At 46.1% G+C, this 22,602-nt stretch overlaps 1 protein-coding gene across 2 annotated transcripts in view; it reads right to left on the reverse strand.

Moving 5' to 3' along the window:
* hspbap1 (hspb associated protein 1) overlaps nt 1-22,602 on the reverse strand; it is a 112,797-nt gene that overhangs the window by 26,714 nt on the left and 63,481 nt on the right. For both annotated transcript variants that reach the window (XM_038790077.1, XM_038790078.1), the window contains exon 5: nt 20,692-20,863. In XM_038790077.1, coding sequence (XP_038646005.1) covers nt 20,692-20,863 — 172 coding nt within the window. The remainder of the gene's footprint in view (nt 1-20,691; nt 20,864-22,602) is intronic.

Genomic DNA, 22,602 nt, shown 5'->3' on the forward strand with positions numbered 1-22,602 from the left:
GCCACTCAGATATGCCTGCGAGTCCTAATGTTCAGCTGAAGTATGTTTTAGCTCAGAGAGATTCATTCCAACAGGAGATGCGCTGTTGGTTTCGATCAACAATTAAGACAGCAGATACTGCTTTCTGGGCACGATTCCTAGCCAGCACTGCAACGGAGCTGATTACTGCTTTAACAGATGTAATTACTCAGAAGCAAATGAAATATAGCTCGTGACAGTGTTGTCACAAATACTAATTAGTAAGTGGCATTACTCTGCAAATTGTTGTTTTTCTTTTGACCCATTTGAGGATTGAGCTTTTGTAGCGTGCTAGTTGCAAGCCCATTAACAAGGGCACACAAAACAGAAAAGCCTTGGATTTGTTTGTGGGAGTGGGCAAGAAATGAAAAAGTGACCTTAATAAGAAATCACCCATAAAATGTCAACCACACCAGCAATATACACCCCCCCTCCCCACCACCACCACAAGCTTACGAGTTATGCAAGTGATTTACAGGATAAACACCAAGTTTTCATTCAAGTAAGATTTTAAATGTACCCCAGGGATGATGTTTCCCAGTGAGCACTCACTTAGGAGTCAGAAGTCTATGGGTTCAGATTCCGCTCCAGGGACTTGAGCACCAAATCTAGGTCGACACTCCCAGTGCTGAGGGAGTGCTGCATTGTTGGACATGCCGTCAATCAGATGAGATATTAACCATGGCCTCACCTGCCCGCTCAGCCGGATGCTAAAGAACCCACAGCACAATTAATTTCAAAGAAGGGCAACCTTGCTCTCCACTCAATCAATATCACCATCACTAAAGCAGGCAATCTGGCCATTTTCTCATCGTTTGTTATGGGATCTTGCTGTGTACAGCAATGGCCACATTTCAAAAGTGGCTGAGAATTGCTTTGGGATGCCCTGAGACTGTGAAGGGCATTAAAAAATGCAAGCCACACAAATGCTCAAGAAGCCTATACACATCCACAAGCATATTAACAGAGGAGAGTTAAAAATAAATCATGCACCCCGTTGGTCAATAAAGATCCTAAAGGCATAAATGACCAGTCGTTCGGCTGATAAACACCAGCTCGTCTATAGCTCTGCTGCCCACACCTTAATGTACACCAAATCATGTTCACCCATCACCCCAATGCGACATCATCTGCAGATCTGCCAAGTTCAAATGTAAAATTCTCACACACGTTTTCAAATCCCTCCATGACTTCACCCCTCCCGATCTATGTAACATCCGCTGGCTCTACGCTCCTCCGGGATCTCTGCCCTCCTCCAATTCCAGCCTTTTGTGCATCCACGATATTAATTGCTCCACTGCTGGCAACTATATCCTCAGCTGTGGAATTCCATCCTTAACATCTCGGCTTTGCAGTCTCTCTCAACGTTCGGCAAAAATGGCTTCCTTGGCCAAGTTGCTACGCATCTGTCCCAACATCTACTTAGGTGTCTTGGTGTCAACGTTGATCTGATTACACTCTTGCGAAGCCCCTTAGAACGTCGATTTATTCTTGGTCCTTATAATTTTTGTCTGGTTTACAAAACTAGCAACAGAAAAAAATTATGGGGCAGCACGGTGGCGCAGTGGTTAGCGCTGCTGCCTCACGGCGCTACGGTCGTAAGTTCGATCCCGGCTCTGGGTTACTGCCCGTGTGGAGTTTGCACATTCTCCCTGTGTTTGTGTGGATTTCACCCCCACGACCCAAAGATGTGCAGGGTAGGTGGATTGGCCACACTAAATTGCTCCTTAATTGGAGAAAAATGAATTGGGTACTTTAAATTTATTTTTTAAAAATTATGCTTCAGCAATTCAACAAAATTCCTGATCTGCATGTATGATCACCTGTCAGATTTTATCAAAATAAACTATTCTTCATTAAGTTGTTGCCTAAAATTACCATAATCGAGCACTGCTATCCATCATTTTACTACACAAAACAAAACATGATATTTCACAATTGCACCCATCATGGGTTTTGTGACACAGTTTATACTCAGAATGATTGTCTTTTTTTTTGTTCCCATTTACTAAATTGCAATTCAAGGTTTCCAATTTGATGTCACATTTCAGAAACTAATTTCCAAGCTCTTTTGCAAAATGTAACCGAGCGAGCAATTAATTCTACACGTCCCTCAGCGGATTAAGTTGCGTTGGAGCACGCAATTGAAAACTGTACTTACTGGTGGGACTAACAAAAAAGCTAACTTGTGCAAATTGATGGGAAAGGGATGGAAAGGATATCGCAAAAAATAAAACAGTCCACATGTTCACTGACACCGCAAGTTTGGTTGTAAGGCTGTGAATTCTTCTGCACCACACACACACACTACACTACCAGATTAATTTAGCACAGTCTACTAAGATGATAGAACAGCAACAATCAAAGCCATCACATTAAATCAGGTATTTTCTTTTCATGTACTACATGATCTGTTTGAGCTGTACGCAGAAAAAAACTTTTCACTGTACCTCGGTAAACATGACAATAAACAAATCCAAATCCAATTAAACGGTTCCTGAGTCTGTGTAAACAATCAAGCCACCCACCTCCAATATTTTTCCAACATCTTATACCCTCTGTCTTAAGTTTTCAGCAACTCACTGTTTGCTCACTCCCACTGTTTCCTGCATCAATCATAACCTCCGATTGCCAGCCGCAGACGTGAGCAGGGCAAATGCCGATTCAACATGGTCGCAAATGTTCACCAACTGCAAAGAAAACCTCAATTTAAATTCCTACCGAAACTACAATGTTAAGAAAGTCAGAAGAACTGAGATGGTTCACCTTAATGCAGAGAAGGAATGCTCAAATTTAGATGGGGTTAGGATAGCTTCTCCCTATCAACTGTGTTTCCACTGGCAGTAGGATCAGTAAGCGAAGGATACAGATTTAAGATAATTAGCAAAAATGCCAATGGTGCGTTTTAAGCCTGAAAGGGTCAATGGTAACTTTGAATTGGGAACTGGGTGTTTTCTTGAAAGGGAAAAACGTGGACTTCCGGTGGCGGCCATGGCGGAGTAGGTCACACATTTGATAACTCCCGCCTGTAACGGACTTTTGGAACTTTTTCCGTTTTTTCTGGATTTTATGGGATAAATCGGTGAAGAGTGAGGCAGTAAGGAGAAATCCCCCTCGGTGTGTGGAGAATTTGACCAGAAGTGGCCGTGTGAGAAGACAAAGTCCTATAAGGGAGACGCAAGTAAAGCTGGTAACATGGGACAACATGGCGAGGCAGCGCAGGGCCATGGGGAGACGGCACAGTGGTCAACGGATCAGCTGGTGAGGTTTTTCGAGGATTGCTTCGCCAAGCTGAAGGAGGACACGCTGGAACCGATTAAGGCTTCGATTGATCAAGTGGTTCAGAATCAGGAAACCCACGGGAGAGCGATGCAGAAGGTGGAACAAAAGTTGTCTGAGCACGAGGAATACATCATCATGCTGGAAAACAAGGTGGGGATAATGAACAACCGCAAGAAAAGAATGTAGGAGAAGCTGGAAGACCTGGAGAGTAGGTCCAAGAAGCAGAATCGCAGAATTGTTGGCCTCCCTAAAGGCAGTGAGGGATCAGGTGTGAGGGCCTATGTGACTGACATGTTGGAGAAGTTAATGGGGGCTGGGGCATTCGCTCGGCCCCTGGAATTTGACAGATGCACAGAGCCTTCGCGAGGAAGCCCCAAGCGAACGAGCCGAAGGCCATGGTAGTACGTTTTCACCGTTTCATGGACAAGGAACACATTTTGCGGTGGGCCAAGGAAGAATGGAGCAGCAAGTGGGAGAACTGTGAGTTGCGCATCTATCAGGACCCGGGAGCGGATTTGGCCAAGAGGCCAAGATTGAGCTGGGTTCAATCGGGCACAAACGACCCTCTTTAAGAAGGGGGTGAAGTTTGGGATGTTGTCCCCAGCCCGTCTGTGGGTCACACATGAGGAATAGGACTTCTACTTTGAAACGCCAGACGAAGTATGGACTTTTATGAAAGAAATGAAGCTGGAGGCGAATTCAAAGACACTGAAGCCTTGGAGAAGTACTGTGGCGCCGATTTGTTGTGCTGGTTTGTATAAATGTAAATAGCGCTTTGTGAAATAATGGGCTGTATGGATGGTTAAAGGTTGCTTTGTCTTGCAGGGAGCTGGTTAGAGGGGGGATGGGCTTTGAATTTGGTTCTGCTTTTTGGGTGATTATTTTTCTAAAGTGACTGTTTCTTCACTTTTTTTTCTGATGTTTGTTTACTGGTGAATGTGATGCTTTTAAAATGTTTATTCATCTGGGGGAAGAGGGGAGAGAACAATAGGGAGACAGACTGCTTGATGCCAGGGGCGGGGGCTATCAAGTCAGCATGTGTCAGCTGACTCTCGGAAGCGCAGCGGGGTGTGAGCAGGTGTTAAGCTGGAGCTTGACTTGGGGGATTGGGCTTCTAGTGTTGTTGGTGGGGGGGGGGGGGGAAGCTGCTTTGCTGACAGGGGATGAACAGTTACTAGAGGACAAATGGGAGGTCGGGAATGGCGACTGCCCGAGTGGGGACTCGAGGAAGCGTAGGGCGCGAGCTCGAAGCTGGCCTAAAAAGGGTGCTGGCTAGTCGACAGGGGAGGTTGGAAGCCCCCCCTTACCAGGCTGATCACATGGAACGTTAGAGGACTGAATGGGCCGGTCAAGAGGGCTCGCGTGTTCGCGCATTTGAGGGGACTGAAGTCGGACATGGCAGTGCTACAAGAGACACACCTAAAGGTTACAGACCAGACGAGATTGAGGAGACGGTGGGTCAGCCAAGTGTTCCACTCAGGACTGGACTCAAAGACCAGGGGGGTAGCGATCTTGGTCAGCAAACGAATGGCATTTGAAGCAATCGTGTCAGACAAGGAGGGTAGGTATATAATAATGGTGAGTGGGAAGCTGGAGGGGGTGCGAGTGGTACTTATGAACATATATGCTCCAAATTGGGACAACGTGGAATTTATGAGACAGATTTTAGGTAAGACCTGATCATGGGAGGGGACTTCAATACAGTCATTGATCTGGAATTGGACCGGTCAAAATACAGGACAGGGAGGAGGCCGGCTGCGGCAAAGGAATTGAAGGGTGTAATGGAACAGACGGGGGGGGTTTGCACGGCCAAGGGCGAAGGAGTTTTCCTTTTCCTCCCATGTCCACAAGGTATACTCTCGCATCGACGTTTTTGTTCTGAGCAGGGCGCTAATACCGAAGGTGGTGGATACGGAGTACTCGGCAATCGCAGTGTCGCATCATGCCCCGCACTGGGTGGATCTACGGGTTAGTGTGGAGAGAGGGCAACACCCGCTGTGGAGACTAGATGTGGGGTTGCTAGCGGACGAGGCGGTCTGTGGGTGGGTTAACAAGTCCATCCAGAACTACCTGGAAACAAACGATACGGGGGAGGTCTCTGCAGCGACGGTCTGGGAAGCTTTGAAGGCAGTAATCAGAGGGAAATTAATCTCGATACGGGCACACAGAGAAAAGGTGGAACTGGCTGAGAGGGACAGGTTAGTTAAGGAGATGCTCCAGGTAGACAGGAGATACTCGGAGGCCCCGGACGGGGGGCTACTGAGGGAGCGGCGGAGGCTACAGGCGGAGTTTGGGCTGTTGACCACAGGGAACACAGTGGAACAGTTGAGGAAGGCAAGGGGTGGGTGGGTCTAAGAGTACGGGGAAAAGGCAAGCATAATGTTGACACACCAGCTAGGAAAAGTGAGGCGGCTGGGGAGATAGGTAAAGAGTAGAGACGGTAATACTGCCTTGGACCCAACTGGGGTAAACAAGGTGTTTAAGAACCTCTATAGTAAATTATATGAGTCAGAACCCACGGCTGGGGTGGAGGAGATGAGGCATTTTTTGGACCAATTGAGGTTCCCGAGGATGGAGGAGGACCTGGTAGAAGGGCTGGGAGCCCCAATTGAGATTGAGGAAATAATCAAGGGGCTGGAGGGCATGCAGTCGGGCAAGGCCCCGGGGCCTGACGGCTACCCGGTGGAATTCTATAAGAAGTTTTCAGAGATATTGAGCCCACTGCTGGTGAGGACATTTAACAATGCAAGAGAGAAGGGAGTCCTCCCCCCCAACAATGTTGCAGGCCTCAATTTCATGGATTCTGAAATGGGAGAAGGATCTGGAGCAATGTGGGTCATATAGGCTGATTTCTCTACTGAATGTGGATGCCAAACTACTGGCTAAGATACTAGCCACAAGGATAGAGGACTGTGTCCCGCGGGGGGTTGATAGGGGAAGACCAGACGGGATTTGTTAAGGGCAGGCAACTCAAGGCCAATGTTCTTATGATGCCCTTAGGAGAGGAGGCGGAGGTGGTGGTAGCGATGGATGTGGAGAAGGCTTTTGATCGGGTGGAGTGGAATTACCTGTGTTGAAATTGAAAATTGAAAAATTGAAAATCGCTTATTGTCACAAGTGGGCTTCAAATGAAGTTACTGTGAAAAGCCCCTAGTTGCCACATTCCAGCGCCTGTTCGGGGAGGCTGTTACGGGAATTGAACCGTGCTGCTGGCCTGCCTTGGTCTGCTTTCAAAGCCAGCGATTTAGCCCTGTGCTAAACAGCCCTGGGTCGCTGGGAAGGTTTGGATTTGGTGAGGGCTTTATTGACTGGGTGCGGATGCTCTATCAGGCACCAGTAGCGAGTGTGCGTACGAACCGGCTGAGGTCGGGGTATTTTAAACTACACCGAGGGAAGAGGCAAAGGTGTCCCCTCTCCCCGTTACTGTTTGCTCTGGCCATAGAGCCATTGGCCGTGGTGTTAAGAGCCTCTAGGAACTGGAAAGGGCTGGTGCGGGGGAGCACCGGGTCTCACTCTATGCAGATGAACTGCTCTTGTACATTTCGGACCCACTGGAGGGGATGGGGGAAGTAATGCGAATCTTGGGGGAATTTGGCAATTTTTCGGGGTAGAAATTGAACATGGGGAAAAGCGAGATGTTTGCGATCCAGGCAAGAGGGCAGGAGAAGAGACTGGGAGAGCTGCCGCTTAGAATGGTAGGAAGGAGCTTTCGATATCTGGGAATCCAGGAGGCCCAGGAATGTGAAGTACTACACAAATTAAACCTATCCCGGTTGGTAGAACAAATGGAAGGGGACTTTAAGAGATGGGACATGCTCCCGCTATCACGGGCGGGGAGGGTACAGACTGAAAATGACAATCCTCCCCAGATTTCTGTTCGTCTTTCAGTGCCTCCCCATCTTCATCCCTAAGACCTTTTTCAAGCAGGTGAATAAAATTATTTTGGGCTTTGTGTGGGCGAGTAAAACCCCACGAGCGAAGAAAGTGTTGCTGGAGCGCAGTCAGGGGGAGGGTGGGTTGGCGCTGCCAAACATCTGCAACTACTACTGGGCGGCTAATATAACCATGATTAGGAAGTGGGTACTGGGGGAGGGGTCGGCATGGGAGCGGATGGAGGCGGCATCATGTAAAGACACCAGTTTGGGGGCACTGGTAACGGCACCTCTGCCATTCTCGCCAGCCCGATACTCCACAAGTCCGGTGATAGTGGTGGCTCTGAGGATCTGGGGCAATGGAGGAGATATAACAGAGCATCGATTTGGATCCCGATTTATAATAACCACAGGTTTGTACCGAGTAGGCTAAATGGCGGGTTCCAGAGTTGGCAGAGGGCAGGAATTAGAAGGATGGGGGATCTATTTATAGACGGGAGCTTTTCCAGCTTGAAAGCTTTAATGGATAAATTCAAATTGCCAGCAGGTTTTAGGTATTTGCAGGTGCGACACTTCGTGAGAAAACAGGTGCCGGCCTTTCTGCTGCTGCCGCCACGGGGGATACAGGATAGAGTAGTCTCCAGTACCTGGGTGGGAGAGGGGAAGGTATCGGATATCTACCAGGAGCTTTTGGAGGCGAAGGAAACCCTGGTGGAGGAGCTTAAGGGCAGGTGGGAGGATGAGCTAGGAGGAGAGACAGAGGCGGGTCTGTGGGCGGATGTCCTAAGCAGGGTTAATACATCCTTATCATGTACCAGGTTTAGCCTGATACAATTTAAGGTAGTCCACCAGGCACACATGACAGCAGCTAGGATGAGCAGGTTTCTCGGGGTTGTGGATAGGTGTGCGAGGTGCGCGGGAAGCCCAGCAAATCATGTCCACATGTTTTGGGCATGCCTGAAGCTTAGAGGGTTTTGGCAGGATTTTGCGAAGGCAATGTCCACGGTGCTAAAAACAGATAGCGATCTTAGGAATGTCGGAAGAGCCGGGAGTTCAGGGGGTGAAAGAGGCTGACGTCTTGGCCTTTGCCTCCCTGGTAGCCCGGAGACGGATCTTGTTCATGTGGAGGGGCTCAAAGCTCCCGAGTGTAGAGACCTGGGTTAGTGACATGGCTGGGTTTCTCAGTCTCGAGAAAGCAAAGTTCGCCTTAAGAGGGTCAATGTTAGGGTTCAACCGGAAGTGGCAGCTATTTGTCGACTTTCTCGGGAAAAATTAGAATGTCAGCAGATGCAGTATTCCGAGGGGGGGGGGGGGGGTGCGGATTGTTGTTGTATGGTTGAGGTGTGTGAAGATTGGGTTGGGGGGGATAATGTTTATTTTACCATGTTGATATCATCGTTTATGTCACTGTTATAAAAGTTTTTCAAATACCTCAATAAAATATTATTTAGAAAAAAAGGGAAAAACGTGCGGCACTAGGAGAGAAGAGCAAGGGAGTGGAACTAATTTGGTAAATCATTCAGTGAGCCAACACAGGAACAACAGGCCAAATTACATCCTTTTGGGCTGCATTATTCTAGCCAGGATAAGTCTGGACTTGTCCTGAAAACAGAGATCGGAGATAATCGGCTCTATTCAGACAGGTTGACTGTTGCGTATTCCCCAGATGCGACCAGACTTTCTGGCAGCTCGGATTCCTGCCATTATCTCACATGGGATAAAGTTACGTGTGGACAATGCACCTCAAGGTGGACCCCTGGGGGAGGGGGGGGACGGGATGGGACTTCTTTGTGTCCTGCAGAGTTGGGATTGGCAACTCTTTTGGGCGTTGCGACTGCAACCCACTGACCTCATTGGCTGAAGGCCAGAGCATCTTCTGAAAATACACGAAAAGGGATATGAAGGGACAGATATAGACCCTTCCCAACGAAGATGCGAAGCAGAGACTCCGGACAAGACTCGGCGGCGAACCAGGGACGGTCGAAAGTGGCATGCACGAACCACCTTCGCAGAAAAAGGCCCTGATACTGCAGAGACTCAGAGGGGCTGGTTTAGCACAATGGGCTAAAACAGCTGGCTTGTAATGCAGAACAATGCCAGCAGCGTGGGTTCAATTCCCACACCGGCTTTTCACAGTAACTTAATTGAAGCCTACTTGTGACAATAAGCGATTATTATCATTAATTGGACCCACAACTCGGTCAAGTTCATTGGTACGGTTAGTATTAGAATCTTGGGCAGATGATATTGACATAATTTGGGATAGTCACTGTTTTATTGTTCTTCTGAATAAATTTGGGTTGAATCATTGATGGAACCATCAATTCACCAGACACGTGTTTCCGATATGAATATAGGCTTTAATCGACTTACTACAGAGCCAGCCTGTTACCCGTTGATGAACTCTCAGTGAACTGCAGGCTGACTCTGGACAAGGGTATTTATACAGCAGCACTAGGGGGAGGAGTCGTGGGCGGAGCCAAGGGTGGAGCCCTGTACAATCTCCTGAGCATTCCCAGAGCTACTCCCCCTAGTGGTCAGATAACGCTACTGCGCTTACAAAGACATAGTGTGAATTATCATATTACATTCACCACAATCATGAACCTGTTTTTGTCCTTTGTTCATCTCGCAAGTAAGGGGACCTGGTTTTACTAATAAATTGCATGAAATGTCTGATAATTTACAGACAACAATCTTGACTTGGAACTGTATCACTGTTCCTTCACTGTCACTGGGTCAAAATGGTGGAACTCCTTCCTAGCAACACTGCGGGTGTACCTACACCACATGGACCACAATTGTTCAAGGCAGTGGTTCTCAAGGGCAATTAGGGATAAGCAATACATGTTGGCTTAGTCAGTGAAACCCTGTGAAAGAATAAAAAAACTTCTGGTTTTCTGTGTTTGCACACATGTTCGGCCTCCTGAAGTTGCTGTCAGTTTCCCAAAGTATTCAAAGAACAAAGAAAAGTACAGCACAGGAACATGCCCTTCTGCCCACCAAGCCTCTGCCGACCATGCTGCCCATCGAATCTAAAACTTTCTATAATCCCAGGGTCATGTTATCCCTTTATTCACAACCTATTCATGTACTTGTCAAGATGTCCCATAAACGTCACTCTCGTCCCTGCTTCCACCACCTTCTCTGGCAGAGTTCCAGGCACCCTACCCTCTGTGTAAAAAAACTTCCCTCGCACATCTCCTCTAAACTGTGCCGCTCGCACCTTAAACCTATGTCCCCATGTAACTGACTCTTCCACCCTGGGAAAAAGCTTCTGACTATCCCCTCTGTTCATGCCCCTCATCATTTTGTAGACTTCTATCAGGTCGTCCCTCAACCCCATGAACTCTGAAAGTCTCATAAAAAGACCTCAAGACCATAAGACATGGGAGCAGAATTAGGCCTCTTGGCCCATCGGGTCGGCTCCGCCATTCAATCATGGCTGATATGTTTCTCATCCCCATTCTCCTGCCTTCTCCCCGTAACCCCTGATCCCCTTATTAAACCAGAACCTATCTATCTCTGCCTTAAAGACACTCAGTGATTTGGCCTCCACAGCCTTCTGCGGCAAAGAGTTCCACAGATTCACCACCCTCTGGCTGAAGAATTCCGCCTCGTCTCTGTTTAAAAGGATTGTCCCTTCAGTCTGAGATTATGTCCTCTGCTTCGAGTTTTGCCTACAAGTGAAAACATCCTCTCCACGTCCACTCTATCCAGGCCTCACAGTATCCTGTAAGTTTTAATAAGAACCCCCTCATCCTTCTAAACTCCAACGGGTGCAGACCAAGAGTCCTCAATCGTTCCTCATACGACAAGTTCTTCATTCCAGGAATGGTTCTTGTGGACCTCCTTTGGACCCTTTCCAAGGCCAGCACATCCTTCCTTAGATACGGGGCCCACAATTGCTCACAATACTCCAAATGGGGTCTCACCAGAGCCTTGCATAGCCTCAGAAGTACATCCCTGGTCATGTATTCTAGCCCTCTCGACATGAATGCTAACATTGCATTTCCCTTCCTAACTGCTGGCTGAACCTGCACGCTAACCTTAAGAGAATTGTCAACAAGGACTCCCAAGTCCCTTTGCTTCTGATTTCCTTAGCACCTTCCCATTTAGAAAATGGGCTGTGCCTCCATTCCTCCTTCCAGAGTGCATAACCTCACACTTTTCCACATTGTATTCCATCTGCCACTTCTTTGCCCACTCTCTTAGCCTGTCCAAGTCCTTCTGCAGCCCGCCTGCTTCCTCAATACTACCTGCCCTTCTACAGATATTTGTATAATCTGCAAACTTAGCAACAGAGCCTTCAGTTGTGGTCCCAGCACAGACTCCTGAGGCACACCACTATTCACCGGCTGCCATCCTGAAAAAGACCCCTTTATCCCCACTCTCTGCTTTCTGCCAGTCAGCCAATCCTCTATCCATGCCAGGATCTTACCCTGAATACCATGAGCTCTTAACTAATTTAACAGTCTCCTATGCTGCACCTTATCAAAGGCCTTCTGGAAATCTAAATAACTCACGTCCACTGGTTCTCTTTTGTCTACCTTCCTCGTTACTTCCTCAAAGAACTCTAACAGATTTGTCAGACATGACCGCCCCTTAACAAAGCCGTGCTGACTCAGTCCTATTTCATCATGCACTTCCATGTACTCCGCGATCTCATCTTTTTTTTTCACATAAATGTTTTTATTGGGTTTTTGAACAAAGTTTATTTACAGTTATGTACACAGAATAAAATATATATATTTATATAGAAGAGAAGGAAACACACACACCCACAAAAAAATTAAATATAATAACTGGTAGGGTATTATGCACTAGCTCAACAACAGCAACTCTGTACAATTGGCAATATTATTTTCAACACATAAGTAGGTATCTGTTTGTGGGGGGGGGGGAGGGGAAGCTTGGGAGGTACATAATAATAATCATCGCTTATTGTCACGAGTCGGCTTCAATGAAGTTACTGTGAAAAGCCCCTAGTCGCCACATTCCGGCGCCTGTTCGGGGAGGCTGGAACGGGAATTGAACCCGCGCTGCTGGTCTTGTTCTGCATTACAAGCCAGTGATTTAGCCCACTGTGCTAAACCAGCCATTTACATTTGGGTGCCGAAGAAACAATTACAGAGGGCAATACGCGAATGGATCTGGTGTTGGTGTTGTCACTTGCTTCTCGCAGTCGGTTTTTGCTGCCGTTGTCGTCTTGTGTTCACCTCCACCTCAGCCGTTCGTCCCGTCTTTCGCCTGGAATTTCCTTGTTCTCTGCTCCTGTAGATGCCAAGTTTGATATTGTTTCCCGTGCCCTCCTTCCAACTGTCATTCCCTTGCCTCCCCCCCCACCTCAATGGTTCCCCTCCATTGTTCCCTGTCTCCTCCCTCTTCCCCCTCCACCTCCTTCTCTCCCCCCCACCCCCCTCCCCTTCTCCTGTGGTTCGCCTTTCTTTTCTCTTAGGTTTATTTGGTAACCCCCCAACCCCCCGGTCTATCCCTCCCTCCCCCCCGCCTCGGCTACTTTCCCCTGATTCTTGGCTACCTGGCTATTCTTCTGCTTGTTCGTTGGCCACAAACGGGTCCCGGAACAATTGGGTGAATGGATCCCATGTTCTGTGGAAGCCGTCGTCTGACCCTCGGATGGTGAATTTGATTTTCTCAATTTGGAGAGATTCTGAGAGGTCGGACAGCCAGTCTGCAGCTTTGGGTGGTGCTGCCGACCGCCAGCCGAACAGGATTCTATGGCGGGCGATCAGGGATGCAAAGGCAAGGGCATCTGTCCTCCTCCCCAGGAATAGATCTGGCTGGTCTGATAACCTGAAGACCGCCACTTTTGGGCATGGCTGCACCCTCATTCCCACCACTTTGGAAACTGCCTCGAAGAAAGCTGTCCAGTACCCCGGAGGTTTGGGGCAAGACCAGAACACGTGTGCGTGGTTGGCCGGGCTTCCTTGGCACCGTTCACATCTATCCTCCACCTCCGGTGTTCTTGTTAAGTGGGCTCTTATGTACCACTTTTAGTTGCATCAGGTTGAGCCTTGCGCACGTGGAGGTGGAGTTGACCCTATGTAGTACTTCGCTCCAGAGTCTTCACCCTATTTCAATGCCCATTCCACCCATTTCTTTCTCGTTGTGTCCAGTACGGTGTCGGCCCTTTCTACCAGTCGGTCGTACATGTCGCTACAGTTCCCTCATCTATAATAATGGACTCCAAAATCTTCCCAATTGGGCTAACCGGCCTATAATTTCCCGTCTTCTGCCTCCCTCCCTTCTTAAACAGTGGTGTTACATTAGCCACTTGCCAGTCCTCTGGGACCCCTCCTGCCTCCAGTGATTCCTAAAAGATAATCACCAATGCCTCCACAATCTCCTCAGCTATCTCTTTTAGAACCCTGGGGTGTAGTCCATCCGGTCCAGGTGATTTATCCATCTTCAGACCTTCTCCTTAGTAATGGTCATGCGTTCACCTCTGCCCCCTGGTTCTCCTGGAGCTCTGTTATCCCACTGGTGTCTTCCACCATGAAGACTAATGCAAAGTAACTATTCAGTTCTTCTGCCATTTCTTTGTTTCCTATTATTACTTCTCCAGCCACATTTTCCAGTAATCCAATGTCTATTTTTGCCTCTCTCTTACCTTTTATATATTGAAAAAAAACTCTTCCCATCTTCCTTTATATTACGAGCTAGCTTGCACTCATACTTCATCTTCTCCCCCCTTATTGCTTTTTTAGTTGGCCTCTGCTCGCTTTTAAAGGCTTCCCACTAATCCTCGCCACTTTGTATGCTTTTTCTTTTGCTTTTATGCTGTCCTCGACTTCCCTCGTCAACCATGGATTAAGTTCCCTAATCAAGTCTGCCTCATTACACATCACCACATCCAGAATTGCCTGTTCCCGAGTAGGCTCTGTCACAAGCTGGGGCTGGTTTAGCACAGGGCTAAATCTCTGGCTTTGAAAGCAGACCAAGGCAGGCCAGCAGCACGGTTCAATTCCCGTACCAGCCTCCCCGAATAGGCGCCGGAATGTAGCGACTAGGGGCTTTTCACAGTAACTTCATTTGAAGCCAACTTGTGACAATAAGCGATTTTCATTTCATTTCATTCATTTTTCATTTCAAGCTCCTCCAAAAAACCATCTCTTAGACATTTCACGAATTCATTTTCTTGGCATCCACTCTACCAACCTGATTTTTCCAGTCCACCTGCATATTGAAGTCCCACATGATTATTGTAATATTGCCTTTTTTACATGCCTTTTCTATCTCCTGGTTTATTTTCTGCCCCACATCCTGACTACTACTAGGGGGCCTGTACATAACTCCCATCAGGGTCTTTTTACCTTTGTAATTCCTCAACTCTACCCACAGAGATTCTGTGCCTTCTGATCCTATATCGCTCCTTGCTATCGATTTAACTTCATTCCTTACTAACAATGCAACCCTGCCCCCTTGACCATCTGCCTGTCCTTTTGATAGGACACATATCCTTGGATATTTAGATCCCAGCCCTGATCCCCTTGCAGCCATGTCTCTGTGATGTCCACAACATCGTACCTGCCAATTTCAATGTGCGCAACAAGCTCATTTACCTTGTTCCGTATACTGCACGCATTTAGGTATAACACCCTCATTCCTGCATTGACCACCTCCCTTTTCACACTTGTCACCTTTTTTGCTCTGCCCGAGGGTGATGTTGTTTTCTTATTTTTGTTCTCTATTTCCCCTTCAGTTATTACACCTTCTAAGCTCACATTCTGGTTCCCACCCCCCTGCCATACTCGTTTAACATAGTAAGAGTCTTATAACCCCAGGTTAAAGTCCAACAGGTTTTTTTCAAATCACTAGCTTTCGGAGCACTGATCCTTCCTCAGGTGATTCACCGGAGGAGGGAGCAGTGCTCTGAAAGCTAGTGATTTGAAACAAACCTGTTGGACTTTAACCTGGTATTGTAAGATTTCTTACTGTGCTCACCCCAGTCCAACGCTGGTATCTCCACACATACTCGTTTAAATCCTCCCGAGTGAACCTAGCAAACCTCTCAGCTAGGATATTGGTACCCCTCCAGTTTAGATGCAACCTGTCCTTCTTGTATAGGTCCCACCTGCCCTGTAAGAGATCCCAATAGCCCAAAAATCTGAAACCCTTCCTTTTACACCACCGGTTTAGCCACGTGGTTAGCTGCACTATCTTCCTATTTCTAGCCTCACTGGCACGTGGCACAGGGAGTAATCCTAAGATTACAACCCTAGAAGTCCTGCTTTTCAGCTTGCTGCCTAACTCCCTGAACTCCTTCTGCAGGACCTCATCACTCTTCCTGTCTATGTCGTTAGTACCTATGTGTATCATGACCTCTGGCTGTTCACCCTCCACCTTCAGGATGTCCTGTGTTCGTTTAATCTACTTTCTGCTATAAAATCCAGGCCCATGTGAACTTTGCCAGAAACTAAAAGTCATTGAATTAAAACAAACTCATTAATTCAACTGCGACGATTGAGCTCTCATCTGTTTGGTTGGAAGCCAAAGTTCTGAGCTACTATTAGTTGCACACATAGCAGATTCCAAAATTTGTCGCAGAGTAGCATTATAATGAAATCCATGCAACAAAGCTGATTTTTCCCAGTCGATTTCAGCACAGACATAAAAATAAAATAATACTCCTTGCCCAAACAGAATGTGCACTCTCAGAGCAAAGCAAATATTTAATCAGTTTTGCTTTCACCATAACATTTTTGGGGTCTCTGTTGCCATGCCAGGTTCATACTGCAGTTCACAGATGTTTCTGTCTAAATAATGATAAATGCATTACAAAGCGAGAATATTCAAACATATAAAAGTCGCCCAGCCATATAGACATCTCTTTAAACTGCTGTTTCTCTGTGGTCCAGTCTTGGCCTATTTCAATACTATTAAAAAAATGCAAACAATGGAGATTTTCTCAAAGATATTTTGTCTTTCTTGTCATGGTCCAAATTCTGGATGGAGCAACAATGGTGTTCAAAGGCATTATAAATCGAAATATTGAACATTACTGCTGTCTTTAAGCCAACTTTAAACTAGGATCAAGGTGAAATCAGGACAAAATGATTTAACTGCACCATAAATTCTGGGCTCAGTGAGTAAGTACACCATCAGGTGGTGTGGTACAAACCTAAATGCTGGATTTGATCACACCTGCAGGACTACACAGTGTTTTGAAGCCAGATTTTCCTGCCAGCTCGGGAAAACACAACTTGCGCGCTTTTGTACCTTTCGAAATGCCTATGTAGCTTTGCTCAAGATTGTTGTCTTTCCCAATTTTGCGAACTGCAATTGAGTTCATGAGAAGCGTTGGTGCCGAGGCAGGCCAGTGGGAAGGACCAGCTTAGCTCTCCAACACAGCAGCCTTGCTCCCAATATCAATTAAAGGGTCCTTAAAACTCACCCTTCACCTTCATCGCCTTCCCACCTTTGTGACCTCATGCCCCCTTAGGTAGCCCTTGCCACATCACAGGGGAGGAGGCAGTGGCGTAGCGGTATTGTCCCTGGACTAGTAATCCAGAGACTCAGAGTCATGCTCTAGGGACATGGGTTCGAATCCTGCCATGCCAGATGGTGAAATTTGAATTCAATAAAAATCTGGAATTAAAAGTCTAAAGGTAACCATGAAACCATTGCTGATTGTCGTAAAAACCCATCTGGTTCACAAATGTCCTTTCGGGAAGGAAATCTGTTGTCCTTACCTGGTCTGGCCTACATGTGACTCCAGACCCACAACAATGTGGTTGACTCTTAAATGCCCTCAGGGATGAGCAATGAATGCTGGCCCAGCCAGCGACGCCCACGTGTCTTGAATGAATAAAGAAAAAAAAAGATTTCCCATGCCATCCTATGTCTCCCCAGGTTTCCCATCCCCCTTCAGGTGTCCCATGCCACCCTATCCTACCCTAGGCCCCCTCAAATCATCCCTGCCACTCTATGCTCCTTCAGTTCACCCATTCCATCCCTCATGCAACCCACTGTCCCCTCAAAATGCCCTTGCCATCCCACACACCCCCAGATTGCCCCAATGCTACCCAATGCCTCATATTGCCAACTTATATATCAGCCTATGCTGCTTCAGGTCACCCATGCCATGCCATCCCATCCCAGGCCACTTAAGATCGCCCATGCTACCTCCATGTCCCCATATATCCTTCAGAACTACTCACACAATTTACATTGTGTATATCCTCAGAGCCAAAGAATAGCAATGAGAATTACTTTAACGTCACTGAAATCAAATTAAACCTCTAACAGTCAAATAAAACCCTGAACTTTCACTATCATTGATTTAATTTTTTTTTTTAGAATATCCAATTCTATTTTTTACCAATTAAGGGCAATTTAGCATGGCCAATCCACCTACCCTGCACATCTTTGGGTTGTAGAGGTGAGACCCAAGCTGACACGGGGAGAATGTGCAAAACACACGGGTCGTGACCCAGGATCGGGATCAAACACTGGTCCTCGGCACCATGAGGCAACAGTGCTAACTGTGCTGCCCTTTTCAACATCATTGATAATGGAAATGAAATACTACTCCAGTCAAAAAAGATTGTAATTCTTCAAGTGCCCATTAGTTTGCTAATAAATAAGAAACCATAAAGGCATATTACTCTTATTACAGCCTCTTTAAAGTTTCAATCGTTCTTGGATCAACATATCACCTGTCCAGCTGAAGCCATCATTAGCTTTTGAAACCCAGCCAGGCATTCATATTGGCTCCAGCTGTCAAAGTTATTGTCTGAAACTGACAAAACAGAATAGTGTTTTTGTTCCATTTCAAAGCAGAGTCTGCCGGTCAATAGAAAGGAGCAGGTGGAGAGAATTCATTCAATTTTCAGAAGCTTTTTTAATAAAACCACCAGATCTGTCAGTTAATTTATATAACTGCACAAAACGTGAAAACAGAGGCTGACAGGGCATTTTGTTTTTACATTTTTTCATCCATTGTGGCACTTTCTTCATTTCTTCAATGGAAAAAGTACTGTAATTGATGGCAACATTTACAGAATGGTGGTCAACGTAAAGGTAAACTTACCTTTGCAGGACAGAACCGTTTGATGAATCACTGCATTAACATACATCACAGTACAGCATCTAATAGTTGAAGATGTTAAACCATTTTACATTTATCTTTTAGAATGTTCCCGACTCCTCTGCAAGCTTCCCCCACCGATCACAAACTCTCCAAAGAAATTTTTTTTAGGGCTTCCAAAAACCACACTAGCATGCGAAAATTGTGTGCGACAGAAATGCAATTTTCTCTGTTCCTCACAATGGGAAGCTATCTTCGTAAGACGGGGTGTGCCTTTTGTATCCCAGACCTTCCTAACCCTCCAAAAGAGCACACAAGCTTGTGTGGAGTCAGAAAGGCACAGGACAATTGTTCTTCCAGCAAAGAAAAACTAAGTTCAGGGTTTTGGGACTTGATTCACACCTCCATTGGGAAACAAAAATCCAGCCCTGGTTTCCTTAGAGGAAGTGCAATGAAGGCCCATTGGACCAATTCCTGGGATGACAGGATTGTCTTAGGAGGAGAGATTGAGCAGACTGACCCTATATTTCTTAAGGTTTGGACCAATACGAGAGCTTGCATTGAAACATACAATTCTTAAGGCGCTTGACACGGTAGATATTCAGAGGATCTTTTTCCTGGCTGGCGAGTCTCGAGTGAATCTCAGACAAGGAGTCAGCCATTTAGGACATTTTTTCCACTATAAATATTGTGAATCTCTGGAATTCTCTATCCCAGAGAACTGTGGATGTTCAGTCGTTGAGCAGATTCAAGAGGATATGGGGAGAAGGCACGAAAGTGGAGTTGAGGCAGATGATTATATTGAATGGCAGAGTGGGGCTGAATGTCCTACTCTTGCCCCACATCTTACAACCCATGGCCCGGTTTGAATGGCCCAATTGCAACTGAAGAGGTGATTAAGACTTCTATGCTAAGTTAGTGAGGGTGATAGGGAAAACAGGGAAGAATTCTCTGATTGGAATTACATGTGGGCTTTTAATTAAGCACAAGCAGCTATATCGTGCCACTTCCCCATGAGGTGAAATCCAACCAGCATCTGCTCCCTTTTTCATACATAAGGAATGGCTCATAATATCATAGACACATAGAAAATTGAAAATGAAATGAATGAAAATCGCTTATTGTCACAAGTAGGCTTCAAATGAAGTTACTGTGAAAAGCCCCGAGTCGCCACATTCCGGTGCCTGTTTGGGGAGGCTGGTATGGGAATTGAATCCATGCTGATGGCCTGCCTTGGTCTGCTTTAAAAGCCAAGCTATTTAGCCCAGTGTGCTAAACCAGCCCCGCAAGAATTGGAGCAAGAATTGGCCATTCGGCTTTTTGAGCCTGCTTCGCCATCCAACATGATCATGACTGATCATCCATCTCAACATCATACTCCAGCATTCTCCCCATACCTCTTAATACTTTTACAGTCTAGAAATGTATCTATTTTCTTCTTAAATACATTCAGTGACTTGCCCTCCACAGCCTTCTGTGGTAGAGAACTCCACAGGTTAACCACACTCTGAACGAAGAAAGTTCTCCTCTTCTCAGTCCTAAATGGCCTACCCCCGTATCCCTGCCATTTATTACTGGAGTGCTCCTGGCACCCATAGAAGGTTCGCTGAAGAAATCCACCATCTCATTCTAGGGATGGGAAATAACTGGTACCTTGCCTGTGTTAGCCAGATCCAGAAAACAATTTAAAAATACACTTAATTCCTCTCTTGAAGACACTGGTCTCACAAGTGCTGATCAATAAACATCTGCAAGTAAATAAGGTAATCCAGCGGCAACTTGCATTTATGTTGGCATAGTAAAAAATATCCCAAGGAATGTATCCAAACAAAATTATTGCACTGATCTCGGAGGGTTGTGGGGCTGAGATTAGGAGGGAAAAGGCCATGGAGGGATCGAAAACAGGGAGAAAGGTGTTCAAATTGAAATGTTTCCAGACTAGGAGTGACATGGCCTATGGTTGAATGTAACTTGATGCGAGTGAAGATACAGATGCCAGATTTTGGCAAGAGCTAAGGTTTATGTAGGATAGAAAAAGGGATGTCAGCCATGAGGAGATAGGAATGGTTAACAAAGACATGAAAGAAGGTTTCAGCACATGATGAGCTGAGGCAGAGTGGTGTTACTAAGAGAGAAATAGGTGGCCTTGATGATGGAGCAGACATGTAATCGGAAGCTCACCTCAGGATCAAATCCACAATGGAACCCAGACATACATTGTGTTGCAGTGAGAAGGAGCAACATAATGGAAAGTATTTTTCAGAACTCTATTTGCAGCAGAGCTGCAAAGAACCACTTAACTAAAACTGAGAAACGGAGTGCACCGCAATGCATCATTCATAATGATAGTCCAATAACCTGACACTTATTCAGCCATGATCTAACAGAACGCCTGTACAGGCTCAAGAAACTGAACAGCTTACTCTTGGTTTCTACGTTCCAAACTTCTGGCAAAATTCATAATCTTACCTCTCCTGGGTGCAGGGTCACAATATGCCGCCTAGCTCCATGAAATCGAGGGAAGCGCTCCAAATCTGGGTTGACCACGTTCACACTGCTGAATGTACTAGACTCTTCATAAGGAATTCGAGTGGGATACAGGGAAGAAGTGTCTTCCGGGGGGAAGAGATGCCATCTTTTTCTGTAAATATATATACATTTTAAAAATCCTTAATTAATTCAATGGGAAAAATGCTGTGAAGTTATTTTCCTTAAGATTAACCACCCTATCTCTCAGAGCTCTCCAGATGATGGCAGGCTCTCTACTAAGGTTAGTGCCACTCTACTTGGATAGACACTCAATTGACTCAAGCAGGAAGGAGCTCCCAATGGCATCACGGAGTACGCAAGCCTCTCGACCACGGCACAGTGGCCATCCAGGGAGAGTACCCTCTGTACACTCTCTAGTGCAATCTATCCTACAGTGCGGTGACCAGGACAACACACAGTGGTACAGCTGTGGCCTACCTACCATTTTATACAGTTCCAGCATAATCTACTGGCTCTTATGTTCTATGCTTCAGCCAATAAATGCAAGTATCCCATGAGTCTGGAGCACTAAATGCAATTTTGGTCTTCAAAATCTAAGCAACTATATTCTTGCCTTGAGGACAGTAAAAATTAATTAGGTTGGCGCTGTGATGAGAGAATTGTCCTACAACGAAAGGCTGAGCAAACGCTCTGGATTTTAGAAGAACGAGAGGTGACCACATTGACAAATGAAAGATTTTGAAGAGGCTAGAAATTCCACTCAGTGGAATTTCCTCTGGCTGGCGAATATAGGACATGGGACACATGAATAAGGGATTAATCATCTAGGACTGTAATGAAGAATTTTTTTTCATTTAGATGATTGTGAATCCTGGTACTTGTCTACGAGAGGATTGCAGATGCTCCTTTCTTTGTTCAGTGTTTTCAAGGCTGATAGATCCTGATTGCAGGGAGCAGCGAGAGATATGGAGAGGGGGCAGGAAGAGGAGCGAGGCAAAAGATCAGCTGCATTCATACTGAAAGGCAGAGCAGGCTCAAGGGGCCACACGCTCTACTCCTACTCCTATTTCTTCTGTTCTTATATTGATTTATATCTTGAGCATCTACTGTCAGCATCAAAGACTTCCAGCTCAGATATTGCACAGAGTAAATTGCTCCTTATTGTTCTTGTGCTAAACCCTCAGAAGGCCCAATGATCTTGCTGTCACTTCCCACACCTTACTTGCTGAGTATGATTGACAATTTAAGTGTCAAATTACAGCAATTTTGTGCTGTGGCTCCATGTTTACTATTTTCTGACTTAAGGATGCCCCCTAAGTAGATTTCACTTACTGCAAACTAGATCAGGGAAACCTTCAGCCAATTAGTTTGGGCTGTATTTAAATCCAGGTCTCAACAGTGAACAGGCAACACTCTAAACCACTGCACCATACTGTCACTGAACTGAAGGGATAATTGCTAAAAGCTGTTGATTTTCAGTAAATTGCCTTTACAGTGAAGGAAGAGTCAGGAGTTCGACCATAAATTGCAGGTCTTTTTTTTTAAATGAAGGTATAATGTCAGGGAAGGGGCAAACCAAGATACATGACCCACCTTTCAGCAGGGGTAATGGTGCAGGACCAAAGTTACGAGAAATAAGATAAATTATTTTGGTGTGAAAAGAGGAAGGGGAGAGAATGTGACATCAGTTGGTTGATGAGGTTTGAAAAAAACACTTGTCTCCTATTATTTTGACCTCTTATAATGATTGTGACACAAAGTAAGCGAGGATCGCAAATGATTTAAATGAGAAATATCTGCAGCCCAAAATGTATTCAGGCCTTCTTCCCCTGCATCAGCTTACGCCAAGTCTTGTTGCAGTTCAGTAAACATCCACGTGCAGTGGGAGGG

The sequence above is a fragment of the Scyliorhinus canicula genome, chromosome 2 (assembly GCF_902713615.1).
Source record: "Scyliorhinus canicula chromosome 2, sScyCan1.1, whole genome shotgun sequence".
Lineage (NCBI taxonomy): Eukaryota > Metazoa > Chordata > Chondrichthyes > Carcharhiniformes > Scyliorhinidae > Scyliorhinus > Scyliorhinus canicula.